The sequence below is a fragment of the Crinia signifera genome, chromosome 5, assembly GCF_055691185.1.
Source record: "Crinia signifera chromosome 5, ASM5569118v1, whole genome shotgun sequence".
NCBI classification, from domain to species: domain Eukaryota; kingdom Metazoa; phylum Chordata; class Amphibia; order Anura; family Myobatrachidae; genus Crinia; species Crinia signifera.
In genome coordinates, this window is record NC_139221.1 from 187,723,963 (window position 1) to 187,744,215 (window position 20,253).

Below are 20,253 nucleotides of genomic sequence, written 5' to 3' on the forward strand. Positions count from 1 at the left end.
GGCCAATCTCTCTGCTGAATATTGATTATAAATTATTTACAAAAATATTAGCAGAGAGATTGAAACCTGTGTTGCCTACAATAGTTCATAAAGACCAAAGTGGCTGACCTTTTTCAAACCTTAGATAAATTAGGATTTCCTCCTCAATTCATTTCAATAATTTGTATTCTATATCATTCATATCATGTCTGCTATAGCTTGTAACGGACTTCTTTCATCATTATTTCAGCTGGGGAGGGGCACCCATCAAGGCTGCCCTCTCTCACCACTATTATTTGCCATCGCAATTGAGCCTCTAGCAGTAGCAATTACTGGCCTAATACATGGCATAAAAATTAAGTCAGAAGAATTAAAAATTGGGTTATTCGCAGATGACACTTTAATCTTTATTTCAAACCCGTCACACACTATACCGGCCTTGCTGCGTCTTGCCTCGTTCGGGGAGGTCAAAATCTGAAATTCTGATGTTAGGAAATACTAATCCTACTTCTTTAGCTCACCTTAATATTCCATTTACCTTTACCAGTTCTCATTTCAAATATCTAATGATACAAATTAGCGCTAATCTATTACAATTGTACTCTAAATTTTTCCCCAATAATTGGCCACATAGCAACTAAATTATAAACTTGGAAGGATCTCCAGGTTTCCTTACTGGGAAGACTTGCCATTATACAATCAATGATTTTCCCACAAATATTCTATTGCGTTGTTTTCCAGATTTATCTGGCAAAACAAATGACCACGAATCGCTAGATTAAAACTCCAGACCCCTAATCAGAGGGAGGCTTTGGATCTCCTGATATTAGGAATTACACCTCAGACATATTTTTTAGGTATGTCTGTGACTGGATAATGATTAGATCAACATACACGGATTTAATACTAGACCAAGCTATTTTTCATCCGTACTGTATGCTCCAGGAGCATTGATTCAGTCTAAAATCACGGACATTCCTCCTGAAAGTAAGTCACATTCTGTTCAAAGACACTTATAATATTTTTTTTTTTTTTTCGTTTCTGTGGCAAAAGCTCACAGTTACTAATCAGAGGCGCAGCTGTACTCAGTCACATAAATAACCAAATGGGGTTTATGAACATATTCTAACAATTTATTAAAAATTATTCATAAAACATAATTTAAAGTGCACTTTATACTAACACACAGACATACAAGACAAACAACATACAACTTATATTTGGATGTTGTGGCAGGAATCCCTATGTCTCACTTTATCCCTTTGTGGGGTAATCCATCTCCCCTCCCCCCCCCCCCCCCCCCCTCATTAACCAATTCGGTACTTGTGTATTATCACGGCGCCCATCGCATACCACTAATTAAGGTATGCGATGCCATGCGATTGACCCGATTTCAGCCTTCTCCCAGGCTGAGTATACAATTTTAATATCGCGTTGCATCGCATGCCTGCAAAACGTGCACTTTTGGGGGTCCCTGAGGACCGAGGTTGAGAACCACTGGTTTAGACGACATAGTGGGTTTACACTCCACTTCACTGAAAGCCTTAAACTCCGTCTATTTGCAGGGGGTCTATGTACAAACATTACACAGAGCATATATTACGCCTCCTAGATGTATGCATATGATACCTGAAGAAACAGGTCATTGTATCATTGTATCAAGTGTGGTGTAACTATAGCAGACTTTGCTCATTGTATGTGGGATTGTCTTAAAATAAAAAGGTATTGGTGCAAAGTTATGACCTTTCTCACTACTGTATTTCATGTAAAATTGTCACCGGAACCTCTAGCTCTCATGGGACTTAACTTTTGCATGTGGCCGATGGACAGCATCAAGAAACACATGCTCCCTTTATTTATCATAATTCTTACAGTGGCGAGAAAATGTATCTTAATTCATTGGACCAAGAAAAGTGCACCGCAACTATCTCTGGTAAACAAAAACTCTTACAAATACTACATTTCGAAAGGAAATATGCAAGACTGGACCTATCCACTGGAGCTCAAAAATTGTATCAAACATGGTCTCTATTTATAAATACTCTTGAACTCTCCACTAAAAGGCATATACTCTCAGTATTTGAAAATTCACACTTACCTGCTCCCTTGTGAATATATGGATATACCATGGTTATCTTACAGTATATTGGCAGATATGTGGAAATTTGAGTTTAAATATAACTTATACTTACACACAGTTACTTACTCACTGTTGAATATATGATCTTCATTAGGGGAATATATCCCACCATTGATGCGTCTCTTCTCCCCCCCCTTTATTCCCCTCACTTTCTGTCTATTGTCAAATATTTAGTTATGTTTATTATTACAAAAATGTTGTTTTCTTTAAGTTCTATGTACAAATTATTGTCACATCCTTCTAGAGTCTTGGAATGACTTAACTATGTTCTACCAATAACTAGATGTGACATGTTCTTTTTATATTGGTGTCACATTGGCATACCCTGTGTTTTGTACATGTTGTGTGTTTTGGGATACACTTTTAAATGACATGAAAACTTTTCAATAAAAAGTATTTTAAAAAAAGTAGAGAAAAATACAGTACATGAATTAATAATTTCAAAGGATGTATAGTATGCACTGTGGGGAAGGAAACCCAAGCATGTGTGAGACAGAGGCTTGTCACGATGCATTGTGTAGTGCTTAGAAATTAATGAAGTTTGTTTTAATGGAATAGCTTTTGAGTTTGGTTATTTCCATATGTTATATTCTTGCACCGGGTGGAAGTGGGTAAGTACCAATGTCTTCTTGGTTTTATACATAATGTGGTTTATACTGTAATAAATGAACTGTTGGCTGATCTTTGGGGAAAATAAGAAAAAATGCTTTTTTTTTTTTTTACTGAAAAATATGTAATTAATTTACAATGGTAATTTGTAAAAGATATAGGGTTATGAATTTTTATTTATTATTATTATTAAGGTCTGCACAGAAGCAGAGCATGAGACAATGGACACACTTTGTACAAGTCCTCACACATTTCATCGTAGTCCTCTTATCCGTGGTAAGTATTTTGCTGAAATACATTGTAGCATTAATAACACTGGTGGTTATTTGTATGGTTAACACCAGACCATGTTTATTTTTTCCACTGATGAATCTTAATCCCCCCCCCCAATGGTTTATTCAGCAAATTGTATTAGCTTTCTCTATGAGCGAAGTAATTGCATGTTTGCTATTTTTTCTTGAAGCAAACCTGTTGATTTTTGAGCATTATTTTTACGTTGCCACTTGTGCATGTTGTTGTATGACCTAAAAGTAGACCACTCCTCCCTTTGCGTGGGAGAGCATGACATTTTCCTCTTTGAGTATTTGTACAGGCAGGAGTAGTTATTTTAAAAGAGGAAGTTGCACAGGAATGAGTATGAAACCGACCTTGCTGCTAGCATTCAGCAATTGTATGTAGAGTGAAAAAAACACCTATTTTCTATCAGATTGAGTTAGCAGTGAGAATTGAGTGGTTTGCCTAGTGCATAACCTAAACAGAGCTATGCCAAGACAATATGATCTACAAAGATCAAGTAATGAATTTACTATGGTAATAAAAATCTGTACTAAACATCATTTTTTTTTGTTCATTAGTGACCACTAGTACAGTGGGTATGGGTGGAGTTTCAGCAATGGGTACCAAGTTAATCTTTTTTTTTAGTGCAGCATCAGGCCCCTCCTCCCCCATACCCTTCAGTTTTTTGTCGGTGCCTCAGGGCACAAGTTGTTTCAAGGAAGTGCTGCATACAGCCGTTTGGGTGTTTTTTTGTTTTGTTTCTTTTTTAGTCTGATCAGCCTGCGTTAGCTTAATAGCTACTGCGCGGCTGCTCCTGACAGACTGACACACAGTCAGCGATGCCAGCCATCCTTAGCCAGTGTAACCATGTCCAGTCGACAAAGGGAATCGTCCCCTCTCTCTTGGGCCAGCACTTTAGCTGTGATTCCACCAGGGACAGTTCTGTCAGCTACGTGTCCATAGGGTTTCCAGAAGGAGCGGATCTTCCCTTCCTCTCAACCCCCTCTCCCGTGGCTGGTGCCCATCCTAGGTTTTCCGCCATGGGAAGCTTCTCTCCTCCACCCATCATGATGCTGGGTGCCATTTACAGAGCTGCCAGCATGGAAAAAAGTGCCCCTGCCTCCCCCAAACCTCAATTTCCTGGTGCTTGGTCTGATTATCTCCTACCACACTATTTAGATGTTGGTAAGAAGTATTGATGTACTTATTTCCTACTGTTTGGTGTATATCTGTGGCACTTTTGGGCAGCTCTATGCTGTATGTGTCTGAGATGTCACATTATACTCTATAGCAGCATCTTATTTACTGTTTTTCTGTGGTAGTCACTCTGTCACTGGAGTTTGCAGATAGCAGCCCTACACCACTTACTCCTTTATTTTCTGTTATATAGGACTGTGCAATTGTTATACACATTATGGTCTATTGCAGACACTGTATTGTATTGGAATAGCCATGTCATCTAAGGGGTCCTTTAAGACTAGATCCTTTCATAAGGAGAAGTGTGAGCTTCTGCACTGCATGCCTACACTTGTTATTTATGAGCGGAGAATTTGTCCTCCATAGCACAGGATCACACTGGCTTCTGTGACAGCTTCTCAGAGGGGGACTCAAACAGCCAGTGTTCAGGGACCTTAACGATGGAGCGGGATCTGGCTGCTTCTTTCTCATCCACTATGAGGGAGTTGGCAACAAAACTGGTGGCTGCAAGGCTTGTTGACACAGCTAGTAGTCTCAGCTGTGGTACCTCAGCAGCAGATGCTTTTTGCTATAATTGAGAACCCACATTTAATGACTTCCATTATCAGAAACAGCTTGGGTCCAGGTGCCTGTCTTCATCGGTACAAGGGTTGGTGCAAGTATGTAGCTCTTTACACCATTAACTTGTCCCAACTGCCAAGCACAAGGCGTCTTAAGGTTTGTACATGCGGTTCCATTCTGTCTCATGGCAGATTTTGAGTATCCAAATTTGCCTATTCAATTTTGACTAACTGCACTTTACATGTACTTTAGATTTCGACTATCTTGCTATTTCGCCATAGGCAAAATACATTCTACTTGCTGCACAGTCTATTTTTCTATGGTTTTCCTTTAAAGAAATTTAGCAATTAAGTGTATTTTTGTTTTAGAATCTTTAGGCATCTCCATTTCTGACCCGAAGGATTCTGCCATGTCCCAAGCAACCACTAACAGTGAATTTATAAGATCATCATGCAGCAACTCTTCAAGAAATTCATCCCCATCACAATGTGTGTCCAATTACTCATCTTCCACAGACTATCAGCCACATTCAGCCATCATGCAGAAGAGCTCCCCTACACATTATCCAAGTATTGAATATATTGACTCAAAATCCAGGTCACCAACCAATGCAAATGAGGCGATGATAAACTCTCCAAATAAAACATCTGCTACAAACTCAACATCTGAGGGTAAGGAACATGTTCATAAACGGCCCTTTGTTACTTTCGAATATGACCCCCAACTGCAATTGACATCCTGCAAACATAAGTTTTGAGAAGTTAGAAATGTGTAAGTAGCATAGCTGTCAAAATTGCAGTTTGATTTTTAAGTTACATGATAAAAATAATTTTAGCTCGTTGTCTTTAAAAATTGCATCTGTCGAGGGGCATTTATGTAGTTTTTCCACATTTATATTGTTGAGAAGATAAACATCTCAATACAGACCTTTCTAAAACCACTTTTAGACAGAAATGTTTTACCCCAAATTTTAATTTCCGGTAATTTTGCCAGTCCAAGCCCGCCCCGGGTAGAACTGCTTCATCCTATAAATTTGGTTTTCTGTGTGAAAGGGTATAACTTTCCATTTAGAATGTGTTGCAGGAGTGTTCTGATTCCTAAAACATCTTTGTTATCTGCTTGTGCTGCTTTTTATGAATTGTGTACTCAAATGTAACCTTGAAATACTGCTAGGACAATTTTGACCAATGTGTTTCTGAAAACAAACGCAAATCTGATACCCTATACCTAATAAAAATGTAAATAAATGTGTTCACAAAATACAGTGTATGGGAGTTTCTGCCCAAAAAAACCTATGCTGGGTAACTCTCCTGCCAACATTGATATATCACCTGTAAGTGTACCCACAGACTGTTTTTTACAGTTATGATGTCAGGACTTACTAATATAGATGTAGGAAATTTTGAGTGTTCCTTTTAATATAGTTTTTTATTACTAAGCGCAGTCATGAATTTGACCCATAACATATTTTTATTACAGATATCTGTTCGAATAATGAAGATTTGCTGGTTAAAAGTGAAAACTGCCTTGTGGCAGAAGCAGCTTGCAGCGATGAGGATGTGTAATATATGTATATATTTATGAGGATTATGATTACATGTTAAACTTACCTGTGGTTCTGATATTTTAAGAGTCTAAGTTGTTTTTTTAAGTATGTGTCTGGAGACATTGTGATCCCACAAATGTTTTAAACCGTGTATGCAGACACATTTTGTGAATGTGAATAAACAACAGTTTTTTGACAAATGCTGGAAATTGTTTATTAAAATCAAATGCTAATGGGGCATACACACGGTTCGATCCCAACGGCCATCAATACCAAATCGATATGGACGGTTGCTGGGTTGCCGGAATAGAACAGGAGAGAGAGGAGGGGCTCGCGAGGGAGGGGGGATGCCTGGCAAGTCTATTTCTGCTTTTGATTCCGGTCCCATCTATCTCATCCATCTACGGTAGATATAAGCCTTGAGTGATCTTTGCAAAATTGTACTTCACTCTCTGCCAAATCTGCCATCAACAAAATATATATATTTTTTTTTATTGAAGCAGAATCATTTATATACAACAATTATCAATAAAATGAGCGTAACAGAAATGACAAGAAGTTTTTCTGAAATATTACAAGAATAAAGTTTTGATACCATAGAGTGTCTTGTCTTGATATAAGTTTTAAGTGCAACAATCTTACACAAATGCAAATCTTATATGTAGCATATGTAAGCATTGATATATAAAAGAAAACAAATTATGCTCAAAAGCAAAATATCGGCTAATAACCTTAATAATGTAAAGAGGAGAAAAATGGGGAAGAAAGGTGTCTGGCGCTCACCCACTGGGCAAGTCAATAGGTGGGTCTCCCATCAGCACACGAGTTTCATACCATTGAGTCATTTGCATGGAGTTGTGAATCTGAGACTGTATTAAAGCCTGTTGTGTTGCGATAAAGCTCTCCCACGTATTAAAAAATTAGGCGGCTTTCTTTTCTTTATCAAACATGGTTTCCACCCAATCCATACGAAAGACAAAGGTAAGTTTTTCTTTGTATAAATGAAAGTTTACCGGGGTTGGGTGTATCCAATCTTGCAGGATAGCTTTCTTTGCCGCAGCACTAATTGCAAGCAATAATTTTCTCCCTCCAGGAGCCACCCTCTGGCCCCTCTGAAGAATTCCCAAAATTGCCCACTCGTGGGTCAATGGTACAAAATTGATCAAGTGAGTCTCAGCATCTCTTTTAACTAATCTCCAAAACCCTGAACAACCGGGCACTCCCAAAGGCGATGATATATGTCTGCCTCCTCCCTACCGCACCTAGGGCATGTATGATGGTCCGAAAGGCCCATCCTAAATCGTTTATGGGGGTATAAATAGGTCCTATGATATACATTTAAAAAAAGTTCATTATATGTGCTGGCCGTTAAGAGAGTGCAGGAGTGTTCGGAGCAGGTGCATGGTTAGCGGTGATCGTATAGTGTGTGTGTGGGGAGCAGGTGCAGGGTTAGCAATGATAGCATAGTGTGTGGGGAGCGGGTGCAGGGTTAGCGGTGATAGTATAGTGTGTGTGGGGAGCGGGTGCAGGGTTAGAGGTAATAGTATAGTGTGTGGGGAGCAGGTGCAGGGTTAGCGTGATAATATAGTGTGTGTGGAGCAGGTGCAGGGTTAGCGGTGATAGTATAGTGTGTGGGGAGCAGGTGCAGGGTCAGCGGTAATAGTATAGTGTGTGGGGAGCGGGTGCAGGGTTAGTGGTGATAGTATAGTGTGTGTGTGGGGAGCAGGTGCAGGGTTAGCGGTGATAGTATAGTGTGTGTGGGGAGCGGGTGCAGGGTTAGAGGTGATAGTATAGTGTGTGGGGAGCAGGTGCAGGGTTAGCAGTGATAGTATAGTGCATGGGTCCTCAAACTGCGGCCCTCCAGATGTTGTGAAACTACAAATCCCAGCATGCCTTGCCACAGTTTTGTTATAAGGGAGTGTTAAAACTGTGGCAAGGCATGCTGGGATTTGTAGTTTCACAACATCTGGAGGGCCGCAGTTTGAGGACCCATGGTATAGTGTGTGGGGAGCAGGTGCAGGGTTAGCGGTGATAGTATAGTGTGTGTGTGTGTGTGTGGGGAGCAGGTATAGGGTTAGCAGTGATAGTATAGTGTGTGGGGAGCAGGGGCAGGGTTAGCGGTGATAGTATAGTGTGTGTGTGTGTGTGTGGGGAGCAGGTGCAGGGTTAGCAGTGATAGTATAGTGTGTGGGGAGCAGGTGCAGGGTTAGCGGTGGTAGTATAGTGTGTGTGGGGAGCAGGTGCAGGGTTAGCGGTGATAGTATAGTGTGCATGGGGATCGGGTGCAGGGTTAGCGGTGACAGAATACTGTGTGTGCATGGGGAGCGGGTGCAGGGTTAGCGGTGATAGTATAGTGTGCATGGGGAGCGGGTGCAGGGTTAGCGGTGATAGTATAGTGTGCATGGGGAGCGGGTGCAGGGTTAGCGGTGATAGAATAGTGTGCGTTGGGAGTTGGTGAAGGGCTAGTGGCAGTATAGTATGTGGGGAGAGGGTGCAGGGTTAGCGGTGATAGTATAGTGTGCATGGGGAGCGGGTGCAGGGTTAGCGGTGATACAGATGGGTCTGTTCCCATCTTGGCAGGGGATGGCGCTGGCGTCGCCAGCCGCCATCCCCCGCCAGCGCCATGGCGATCGTGAGAAGGGGACGCGCGCGCACGAGAGGCGTGCGCGCCCCCTTCCGACGGCGCTTCCATACGTTTCCCCGGGTCCCCGCCGGCTTGCCGGCGGTAACCCGGGGTCCCCGCCGCCTGCCCGCATCCCCCCTAACCCCCCCCTAACCCCGTCCGTCTCCCTGAGGCGGAGACGGACAGGGTTTCCGCCACGCTAGCGACGGAGACGCGCGTGCGCGTGAGACGCACGCGCGTCTCAGTCTCCTCGCTGGCGAGGCTGCTGGCGGGTCGCCAGCGCGTACGTTCTGGCGACCCGCCAGCAAGGATGTGCATAGGCACATACTGTAGAATAGTGTGCGTTGGGAGTTGGTGAAGGGTTAGTGGCAGTATAGTATGTGTGGGGAGAGGGTGCAGGGTTAGTGGTGATAGTATAGTGTGGGGGGAGCAGGTGCAGGGATAGGGGTGATAGTATAGTGTGCAGGGTTAGTGGCAGTATAGTGTGTGTGTGTGTGTGTGGGAAACAGGTGCAGGTTTAGGGGAAGGGTGCGAAAGAAGCAGGGTTAAGGGTAGTGTAGTGCGTGAGGAAAGCTGGTGCAGGGTTAGTGGCACTACATACCTCCCAACATTCTGCATAATGAAAGAGGGACACACGCAGCGTCCGAAAAGGGTTGGGGTATATGCGAATGAGGGTGCGGCTTATGCAAATTAGTGGCAACCCCATTTTCGGCCGTGAATAGTGAATTCTACCAGATTGGGGGGACTCCAAACTCCCCCCCCCCCCCCCCCCCGCAGCGGGACAATGGCGGCCGCGGGTGGGACAGCGGGACAGGACCTGAAAATCGGGACTGTCCCGCTGAAGGTGTGACTGTTGGGAGGTATGGTACTATAGTTAAGGTAATGTGTGGGGAGCAGGTGCAGTTTTAGAGGTAAAGAGTTATAGCACCGGTCCTGTGCCTGGACAGAGCTGCAGGTGAGCTATTAAGGACTAATTAGTTTAACTGGAAACTTCCAATTGCGTAATTAGTTGTTAATTGCATTGCAGAGCAATTGCTGACAGTTTTTTCTTAAAATATGGATTTTAGGTTTAAATTGAGCTGTGTACATCGCTTTACACTCTCTCTATACTGAACTTTCAGGGTTATTCAGACCTGGTCGCTGGGCTACTAATTTGCAGAGCCCTGCCCAGTGAAATCCCACCCCATTCAAGACGAAAAACCTCCATATAAAGGTGCGTACACACGTACAGATTTTCTATCTGGCGGGAACAAAAACCTGAAATGTTATGGGAGCAACTGACAATCAAAAATTTCCACCCAAATGCAGGAAAACAGAAAAAAACATATGCTCTGATAAATTTGTTATATCAGAATGATTTAAACCAGGCATGTCCAACGTTGGCCCTCCAGATGTTTTGAAACTACACATCCCAGCATGCTTTGCAATTGTTTTAGCATTCTCTAATAGCAAAACTGTGGCAAAGCATGCTGGGATGTGTAGTTTCACAACATCTGGAGGGCCAACGTTGGACATGCCTGGTTTAAACAATTTTACTGATCACTGTCTGCTTTCAAGCATTTGAGAACAATTTTTTGTTGCTCCCATACATTTCCAGACTTTTGTTTCTACCAGATAGATCACACAGAAAATCTGTACGTGTAAGGTGCTTAAGGATGCAATGTTAATTATGGGCCAGTGCTCTGGACTTGTCCCCAGGTTAAAAGTTGCCAGCCTGCCCCTGCTATGACCGGATGCTGCTGGCAGCCTGCACGTGGGAGGGAAGGTGTGGTGGAGGAGCTCAGGGAGCCTAAGCTCGCTGCTCAAACTGATCCATTGACGCTGTCTGTTCTGCAAGTAAATTTGTCTGCCCTTGGTACTTTTGATGCATCAGCTCAGACTCTGTGGTCTTATTTGCGCATATTTGACAAGTTCCTTGCATGCAGCACCTTTAGTATAGTGTGTATGTATGTGTATATATATATATATATAGAGAGAGAGAGAGAGATATCGCTATCAATGCAATAACTGCCACTCAGTAAGCACCAACCTTGGAAGCAGTGGCGTAACAACGGGTTGGGGGAACCAGCGCCGGCGGAGTCTGCGGGGAGCGCACTCCATGGGGGCCCTGGAAAATTGTTGTACCGGGGCCCATGATTTCTCTTGGCAGCCCTGGTGGTGACAGAGTGGGCAAGAAGTGACGTTTGGCCCGTTCAGGGTCATCAAAAAACAAAGGATTGCCATCTTCAAAGACCCTAAGTTTGGCTGGGTAGAGGAGAGCAAATCTACGGTTGTGGGAGTGGAGGTAATTATAAACTTCAGAGAAAGCTTTGCGTTTTTTGGCAACCAGTAACGAAAAATCTTGGAAGATCATAATTTTGTGGGACTGAACCACAACTGAGGGTGACTTGCTGTATGCGTATAAAATCTGTTCTTTGGCCCTGTAAACTAAAAATTTTGCTATGACCGGGCGGGGCCTGGTATTGTTATCCTGATGTTCAGGGCCTAGGGGCGATGGGCTCTTTCTATTTGGGCTGTGCCTAGCACGTCTGCGATGTCTAAGGCTAAAGTTAAGTCTTTGGCCAAGAAATCAAGAAGTTGCTGTCCCTTTATGGCATGGGTCCTCAAACTGCGGTCCTCCAGATGTTGTGAAACTACAAATCCCAGCATGCCTTGCCACAGTTTTGATATAAGGGAGTGATAAAACTGTGGCAAGGCATTCTGGGATTTGTAGTTTCACAACATCTGGAGGGCCGCAGTTTGAGGACCCATGCTTTATGGACTCAGGAATGCCTATGAATATAAGGTTATTCCTTCTGTGACGATTTTCCAGGCCGTCAACCTTTTCCAGAAGGGACTGAATGGTGGAAGAGTGGGATGTAGTGTTGTCCTGAATGGACTGGACCCTATCTTCTGTGTCACCAACCCTCGTCTCAAGAGTATTTAAATGTGCAGCATGTGCATCAATTTTGGTCAAAGCAGCGTCTATTTTAATCTCTGTGCTCTCTAACCTTTTTGTCAAATTGTGGCATCAGTACCTTAGAGATGGCTTCAGCCATTTCGTTTATGGGTAGGGAGGAAATAGGAACCATGTTTGAGGTCGAGGGTGTTGGAGACACCTGGTTGTCTACGGATTCCTGAGAGGAGTGAGGGGTAGATTTACCAGACTGACTTTTTTTAGTTTTACCCATTGTGTCGATGGAGGTGTTATCGGAGGAAATGGACGTAGAGGCCTTAGCCAGATATCTGTCCATACCCTGACGACCCTGGGGCCACCGCTGGGTTGGGTAATGAGATAGGTGATCACCCAGGTTTTGTTAGCCGCAAAAGCTTAGAACATGCAGAAATCTGAAAGGGTTACTAAAATAGTTACAGATCAGTGCCCCCAGTTTAACATTTAAGGGTCACATGTTGTGTATTGTGAGAACAATAATTATCGCTACAAAATCTATTCCCCCCCTGTCCCCGCCCCTCATAATACACCTACTTGTGTGCGAGAAGCACAACCGTGGTATCAATTAGGTATTATGAGGTCTATTTTTTTGCGTTCTTTTTGTTGTGTTTTTATTTATTTTTATATATTTTTTTTTATTTTTATATATATTTATATATATTTTAGTTTTTTTGTCTTTAGCACTATATTACATTTTCAGTCTGCACCAATTGGAGTATTATAGTAGATTGCTGTAAATGGAAGTTTTGATATTAAACCTAAAGCTTCAAGGTTATCATTCAAAACAATAGCACTACTATCACGATATAATAACAGTAGGTATTACAGATATGCCGCAGCCTGAACAAGTGAACTATAACCCAACACAAAGTTAGGTGCAGATAGGGTATCTCAGTAATGCGGTTATAAACCAACCTGTATAGATGAAATATGCACCAATAAATTAGCTGTCTGCGATAGACTAAGTGTAGTAATTAAATCCAGCAGTAGGTGGCGGCAATACCCAGAAGGTGCATATGCTGTCAATGAAAACTGTAATGTGAGAAAATGTCCAAAGCTATCAAATAGTGCTAATCAACAAAAATATACCACAAACAGTCCAGAAATTAGAGTATGAGGTGTATAATCAAGCACACGAGGGGTTCCAGGGGAGAAGAGGATATCCAGTATACTGGTAATTAGGAGAATAGAGTGACAAGTGGCCTCGCTTCTGTGCACCTTAGGAGTCCACCTCACACGCCAATGTCTCCATGTAGAATGTGGCAGAAGGGAAAAGCCTTAAATAAAACTTTTTGGGGTTGCAAATGATCCCACAGGGAGATCCTACATCCAAATTGAAGCGGTGCAGTCCAAACCAGTAGCTGCCAGCGTTCTTAAAGTAGAGGGGTATGGGTGGCAGCGATGGATGTGCAAACTACCAAGGATCTGCAACCCCCATATGGTGAGGTCCTTTATCTTGCAGCTCACACAACAAAGGGATCAAACAGGTTTTGAAGGCTAAATATGTTGTAAGCAATGGTCTTCCCACACTGCTCCCCAATTAGGCTGTACGCCACACAGGTCCCTTTATAACAAGTCTTTGTAAGGATTTACGATCCCAATCCGAAGTGCCTTGCTTTAGTATTAGGGGAGAGACCTTCAATAATCTGCAATATCCAATATTGGGAACAATCCACCCCCTATTCCATGTCTAGAAGATGCCCAATGATGCAGACACTGTTGAGGGGAGAGGAATGTCTCCTTTGGAACTTATAGGGGTTACCTGACAATCAGGGCTGTCACATGGGGCAAATAACTTCCAGAGGCTCACAAGGGATCGGTGGGGGAAGTCGTCCCCCCCCCCCCAATGGACGCTGTTCCAATGAGCCAGGGAGTCCTGTGCCCCAGGGTCCCAATACCCCTTTTCTGGTCAATCACTCACCCACCACGTGCGAGCATGCAGTGATACTGTTTCCCTTTGGATTCAGTGCGGCACTCCAATATCAAGGTCCCACAGCCCAGGTGTAATGAGACTCCATGTCTTCCACGGGCAGCAAAGGGGGTATAGCAGCCGCCTCCTGGACCTCAGGCGTGGCAGGTAGGGTGTCACAGCGGCGTCAGGGGCTCATGGGCAGCAAAGGGGACACCAGGGCCGCTCCGGGATCCCCGGCAGTCAACGGCGCAGGCGCCGCAGCAGCATCGGGAGCTCACCCCGACCCGCCATCCTCCAACTTTGATATATGCTGCGGGTGAGGTCCGCCCGAAGTGTGCGGCGTATCGCTCTAACCGAGGCGAACACCAGGCCAGAAGAGTTCCGGTCCTGAGCCCTGCAATATGGCGTTACACCTCGCACCTAAACTTAGGTGGTCATACAGGCCCTCTATTCTGAGGGCCGGATCCTGGTGGCTGTTCAGCTTTTCGGCTCCACAAATGCTGTCACGCAATCCTCTCCGTCCAAGGGGCACGATGCGGTGAGTTATATTCGGGATAGATTCAGAGGGAAGGCGATGGAGACAGATATTTTTGGTATGAAAGGGAGCCTTGTTAAAATGCGGCCGCTCTAGGCGCCCCGCCCACCGGAAGTCTCAACAAAATAATTATTAATTCTAACTCTTATACCAGTTCATAATGATAACAGATTTCCTGTTTCACTGTGCATGCACTGCCAGAAACATTGCAATAATCATTGCAAACCAGCACAGCCTACTGAAGTGGGGTCACAAGATATCTCCCGGGCAAGACACTAGCTAATGTAAACTGTCCTCATAGAACATTATAAGCCTTTTAAATATGCCCCATCACATGTCCACTTTTATATCTCTGTATGTTTGAAGAGTTGGTCATCATACAGATCAGTGTTTATTTTTTTTATTTCTGGATATTCAGCATGAAATCTTATATTTTTACATTCACTGGTTTACTTTTTCAGCTGATCAATTCAATGGTATGGCTCCCACCGTTTTTTTTTTTTTTTTTAATTAAGTATTCATTGCATTTCCTTACAAAACATGCATCACAACAAAGAAAAAAACACTTTCAGAAAGGTTCAAAAAAATATACAGGCATGTGCAATTAAAACGTGTATAGTAAACATGTGGGTATGGTTAGAAATCTAGAATCTGACTGATCTAAATAATTGGAACAGCAGGAGCCGAGTGGTTTTACATTTTGGAGATCACCACATAGTCTCAGTTGGGAGAGACACCAGAAATCCTATTTGGAAGTGGCATACTGTAGCCATAAAAAAACTTACAATGGACTTCTGGTGGGCAGGCCAACCAGCATGGCTGCGTTTTAGACCAGCTCTACAGTTTAGGATCATAATCTCCATCCATCTAAGCTTTTAACTCTCCTTGGCTGCCAAAAAGATAAACATATATGGGCTCTCCACACTCAGCTGGTGGGATAGAGCCCAATTATAGCGCTGAAGATTGACCCCGGAGTCCGGCCTTTATACATTGGAGGCCTGAATGATTGCCCACATCACGGCGGGAACGAATGCGCCATCCACTCAGCGATAACAGACACTAAAATATCAGGAATACCCCTTCCTAACAGCTCTGTCTGTCCTGCATCCCAGCTACTGGCTAGAGTTCACTGAAGACGTGATCATCTAGCTGCGCCTGGAGGACGAACCCGTGCACGTGGCAGCGGCTGAGCCTGGCTATTTGGCGGAGCTTGCAGGAGAAGTGATCCGACAACCGTGCCCGGAGGAGGACACAGTCAAGCGGCTAAGAGGCACAGAGAGGTCCTGTCAGCAAAGGAACCCAACTGCCCGGTGAAGTTTACCGGAGGTGCTATCTGACAGCTGCGCCCGGAGACCGATTCCAGGCAGGTGGTGGCGGGCCGGAGAGAGGACTGATGCGGCTCCCGGCGATGGAGGGGTGAGTTCTGACACCTGGCCTCCCTTGACCCAGGCAATTGTGGGAGAAGGTTCGTTGGTGTGTGTGAGAGCTATCTACGCTGCTCGTGGCCGCATGGTGGTGGTAATCCCCTGAGACTTTCAGACACTGAGGCTTAGCTGGGAGAATTGGGCCCGTCTGGGGACCTGCAGACACTGACACCTACACTCCCTATTGATGTCTGAAACCCTGCTTCTAGAGGAAGACAGACCAGAGAGGGGACCTGACGCAGTATCCGGCGGTGTATGAGGTAAAAAGGTGGGTTGTGACTGGTCAAAGGGAATGGGGGTGTCAACAGATCCCCTTAAGGGCTCTACCACACAGTTAATACACCCACACCACGAACCTTCACATTGTTACCCACCAATTGATGGCAACAGTGCCAACAATATCTGAACAGAGACATTACACCCATTCCAGTGGTGGAAGACATAGGCAGTAACGTATGTGATTGTAAAGGGGTCCACTGGGATCGCCTGAAGCCGGAAGGCTCTTCCCCTCACAGACACAAAACCTGCAAAGAGACATATTAACACCTGAGACAAACTACTTGCTGTTACTGGGGAGGCGAGTGGAAAGGACATAGGTCAACCAAAACCTATGAGATTGTAAAGGAGCTCATAGAACTGCCATCACAGGCTCCTTTCCACCCCACCAAACAATAACAGATAAAATCTGACTCATATTTCCACAGCACATGGTATCCCATACAGATCACCTGAATCCCTGTCGGGAATCTCAATTTGTGAGAAGGCAGTGGAAATTTCCCACTCGGGGGACCCCATATAGGTGCACTCCCCTCCTCCCCCCCCCCCCCCCTGCAAAAGCACTCTCTTCTAGACTCAACTAACACAGGCACCACATTAAATAGGCAGCGCCAAAGCTCATCCAATAAATACAAAAACATGAGAGATGGGACTGCCTGGTGACTGCTACCCCTGATCCCCATCACTGTGAAGAAATCTGGCTGACACTATAACAAAACCACACCTCATATTTGCATATAGAGTAACTGATAAACATCTATACTGTACTGGGGACTTTTGCATTATTACCTCTAAGTTTAATTTCTTTCTAATTTGTGTGGATATAGTGCCATCTATTGGTCTGCCCTACTACATCTTACACATTGAAGAAAATATTGTAAAACATCATGTAATAACAGAACACTGCTCATGGATCCAACGCCATCGACTGGCCAATTTCAACAATTTCACTTTCTCTAATTGACATTTGGAGAAGCAACGCCACCTACTGGCTGAACTGCAGTTGAACATTACTGTGTATTGCTTTATACAAATTTTAATTCCACTTTATTATTAGTGAAAACTTTTTACAGTGCTTTCCTAATATCCTGGAATTGGCAGTTTAACTTCCAACGCTGTAGAAAAAAGTTTCTAATAAAGACCCACCCAATATGCTGTTTGACACACTCATATGTGAGTAATTTGTTTAGGGGTTCTGACCCCGCCCTATTCTATTGAATATACTTTGGCTTCGTGATACACCTGGGAAGGTGGGATACGCACTTATTGATAAAATATTTTGTGAGTTTCTTGAAGGGGGTAAATACCACACTACATATTGAAAATTCGCAAAATTCTCTAAGCACTACTCACACCATATTAATTTTGGTGACTCTTTTATTTAAACTATATTACACGAGGATATTTGCCCTCTGTCTCTCCTTTCTTATTGTTGCATATACCTTTATGGGAAGAGTACCTTAGGAGACATCAACATCCACCAGTTAATCAGGGGAGTAATAGTGTCTTATCTATAAGCACCTATATGCTTACAGTGAGATAAACTTTTTTTCTACAGTTTTTAAATTGGAGGGTGTCAGGGTGGTACCCTATATCTCACTCGAACACAGGCAGCTCTATTGCGCAGAAAAGTTTACTCCCCACAATTTCTTTAACTTCCAACGCTGTATTACAGTAACCATTCTGAAAGGTATTAATCTATTGCACAATTGTTATCTTTGTTTCTGATTGGTATGTACAGCTAAGAAATAACGTTCTTACGTGGCAAACTTACACACTAATATCATACCTATTAGTTAAATAACTAAACACTAATTAGTGGGTCTAAGTGCTTTTATATAATCTCTGTACAAATCTATAATTTTCTCCTATAGGTGACCTGTTTCCTGGTATGGACAAATATTTAGGTAAAATTAATCCATCAAACTCAACCATGCCTAAACGTCAATGCTCTCAGAAATCAAACTCCTCACACCAACCTCCCTTCCCCTCTGGTTCTCAAGGGCAGGATGACAGGCCTGATTTGGGGCATATCAATATACCCTCCTCAGTGGACAACGCTAAGGAAGTCATTAACATTAAACCCAGAGTTGTCACCAGTGGTTTTGGTCCGAGTCTCTGAATGTCTCTCTGCCATCTCATCTTGGATGTCTTCTCGACAACTCAAACTCAATATTTCCAAAGCGGAATTACTTATATTCCCGCCAACTAAGAACAGTTAACATCCTGATATCTCCATTGCTGTTGGCAACTCGACAATCTACCCTACCCCACAAGCTCGTTGCTTAGGGGTCATCCCCGACTCTGAACTGTCCTTTCTTCCCCGCATTCAATCTGACTCCAAATCATGTTACATGCATATAAAAAAACATCCAAAATATGACCGTATCTCACACAAGACACTACCAAATCTCTTATCCAGGCACTCATTGATTATTGCAATAGTCTCCTAACTGGTCTTCCCAAGAACAGACTCTCACCACTGCAATCTATTTTAAATGCTGCTGCTATGCTGATCTTCCTTGCAAGATGCTCATCATCTGCTGATCCGCTCTGCCAGTCCCTGAAAACTCACCTCTTCAGGCAAGCCTATTATATTTAAGTTCTACATGCATAACCCTCTGAGGCACTTATGTATTATATAGCTTCCCTTCTGGACTTGTAACTTGTGTTTCCCTCCTATATCCCTATAGATTGTAAGCTTGCAGCAGGGCTCTCCTACCTCCAAGTCTGTTTGTTTTACCCAGTTTTATCACGGTCTACTATTGTAAAGTGCAATGGAATCTGCTGCGCTATATAAGAAACTGTAAATAAATAAATTGATATTTTAATGCCCTTAATTGATAAATGCTTTTAAGGACTTACATGCTAGACTTGATGCTTCACTGGCTAAAATAGATAATAACACTGCTAGAATTGTTAATCTTGAAGAATGCACGAGCGACACTGAGGATTCAGTGCACGTGCCACAACAGGAGTTGAATGCTTAATCTCTGTTGATCCAGACTGTCAGAGAAGCTCGATGACCTAGAAAATCGCAATAGAAAATGTAATCTGCGTTTCATCGGAATACCGGAATCGATATCCGATTCACAACTATCCAAATACGTTAGCATATTGATTGTCCCTGGGCTTGAATGTAGATGACTCACCCATTCAGATAGAAAGAGTAGGGATGGGACGGAGAGGTAGAGATGAACGCCCTAGGCCTGCTATCGAAAAGTTTTTGGATTACAGAGAGAAAAAACTGCTGCAGGCTTATCGGTCCAAATCAGATTTGAGAATTGAGGCACAACGGTTGTTGATTTTCCAAGACACTTCAGTCTTGGTTTCACAAAAACGTAGGGCCTTCTCAGAAGTATGCAAAATGCTGGTGGCCAGGAATATTAGATTTGACCTTTTTATATCCGGCAATGCTCGGAGTGATTGAGAATAGACGCCCAGTCATATTTTCAGACCCTGCCCAAGCTAAGTTGCATTTTGGCGCAATCCCACCTCCCTCCCCTTCCCAGTCAAATGACCCCTCTAGAGATGAATAGTCTATCTAATGCCGACACAAATTAATGCTATTTGCATAGGTCAAGATCCTCAACCAAGTTAAAATATTATGAATATGATAATTGTTGTTTACCACTAAAATGTCTAGTTTGAGTGAAATTCTAGATGTTATGGATTTGAGAGGATAATTTGAAGTGTCGTGTCCCCTCTTTAGCGGACTCACTGCACCATATATATAGGGGATTAATTCTCTTTATAACATACTATCTAGTCCATTCCATCTTACTCTATTTACAGGTTTTTAATTTCACTCATCAATATGACCTAGCCATTTAATTCTGTAAAGTTTGAGATGATTTATCATTTCTATCCTTTATTTGGGAACAATGTATAGCACACTAGACACAAAATGATCTAAATGTTATGTCATCTTAGTAAATAATTTGTTCTGCTACTGGAGCATCCCCTATGTACTAATGGGGCTCCTCCGAAATTTCGGGTGGAACACAAGTTGGTTCCCTACCCAAAATTTAATTCACAAAGAAATGTTTTGCATTGCTTTGCTTGATACAATTATTTGTACACTCCTATTGTTACAACGCTTCTTATGGGGAGGTTCTGATTGGGAGCCCGGAGTTCGGAAATTTCAGAATTGTGCGATGGGATGGGGACTGGCTGATTGGGGTCACGCCCTTTTCCCATTCTGTTTCCTGTCACCCATCGCTTATCATAAGCCACCATAGCC

At 43.2% G+C, this 20,253-nt stretch overlaps 1 protein-coding gene across 12 annotated transcripts in view; it reads left to right on the forward strand.

The window, feature by feature from the left end:
• The window catches only part of LOC146080731 (uncharacterized), a 258,773-nt gene extending 251,900 nt beyond the window's left edge, over nucleotides 1–6,873 (forward strand). For 4 of the 12 annotated variants that reach the window (XM_083188317.1, XM_083188319.1, XM_083188322.1 and 1 more), the window contains exons 11-13: nucleotides 2,923–3,004; nucleotides 5,131–5,433; nucleotides 6,242–6,871. In XM_083188317.1, coding sequence (XP_083044443.1) covers nucleotides 2,923–3,004; nucleotides 5,131–5,433; nucleotides 6,242–6,327 — 471 coding nt within the window. In that variant the 3' untranslated portion in view covers nucleotides 6,328–6,871. Of the gene's footprint in view, nucleotides 1–2,922; nucleotides 3,005–5,130; nucleotides 5,434–6,241 lie in introns of all 12 variants that reach the window. The other 8 variants (XM_083188314.1, XM_083188321.1, XM_083188318.1 and 5 more) reach the window with 4 other exon arrangements.
• The last annotated feature ends 13,380 nt before the right edge of the window (nucleotides 6,874–20,253 follow it).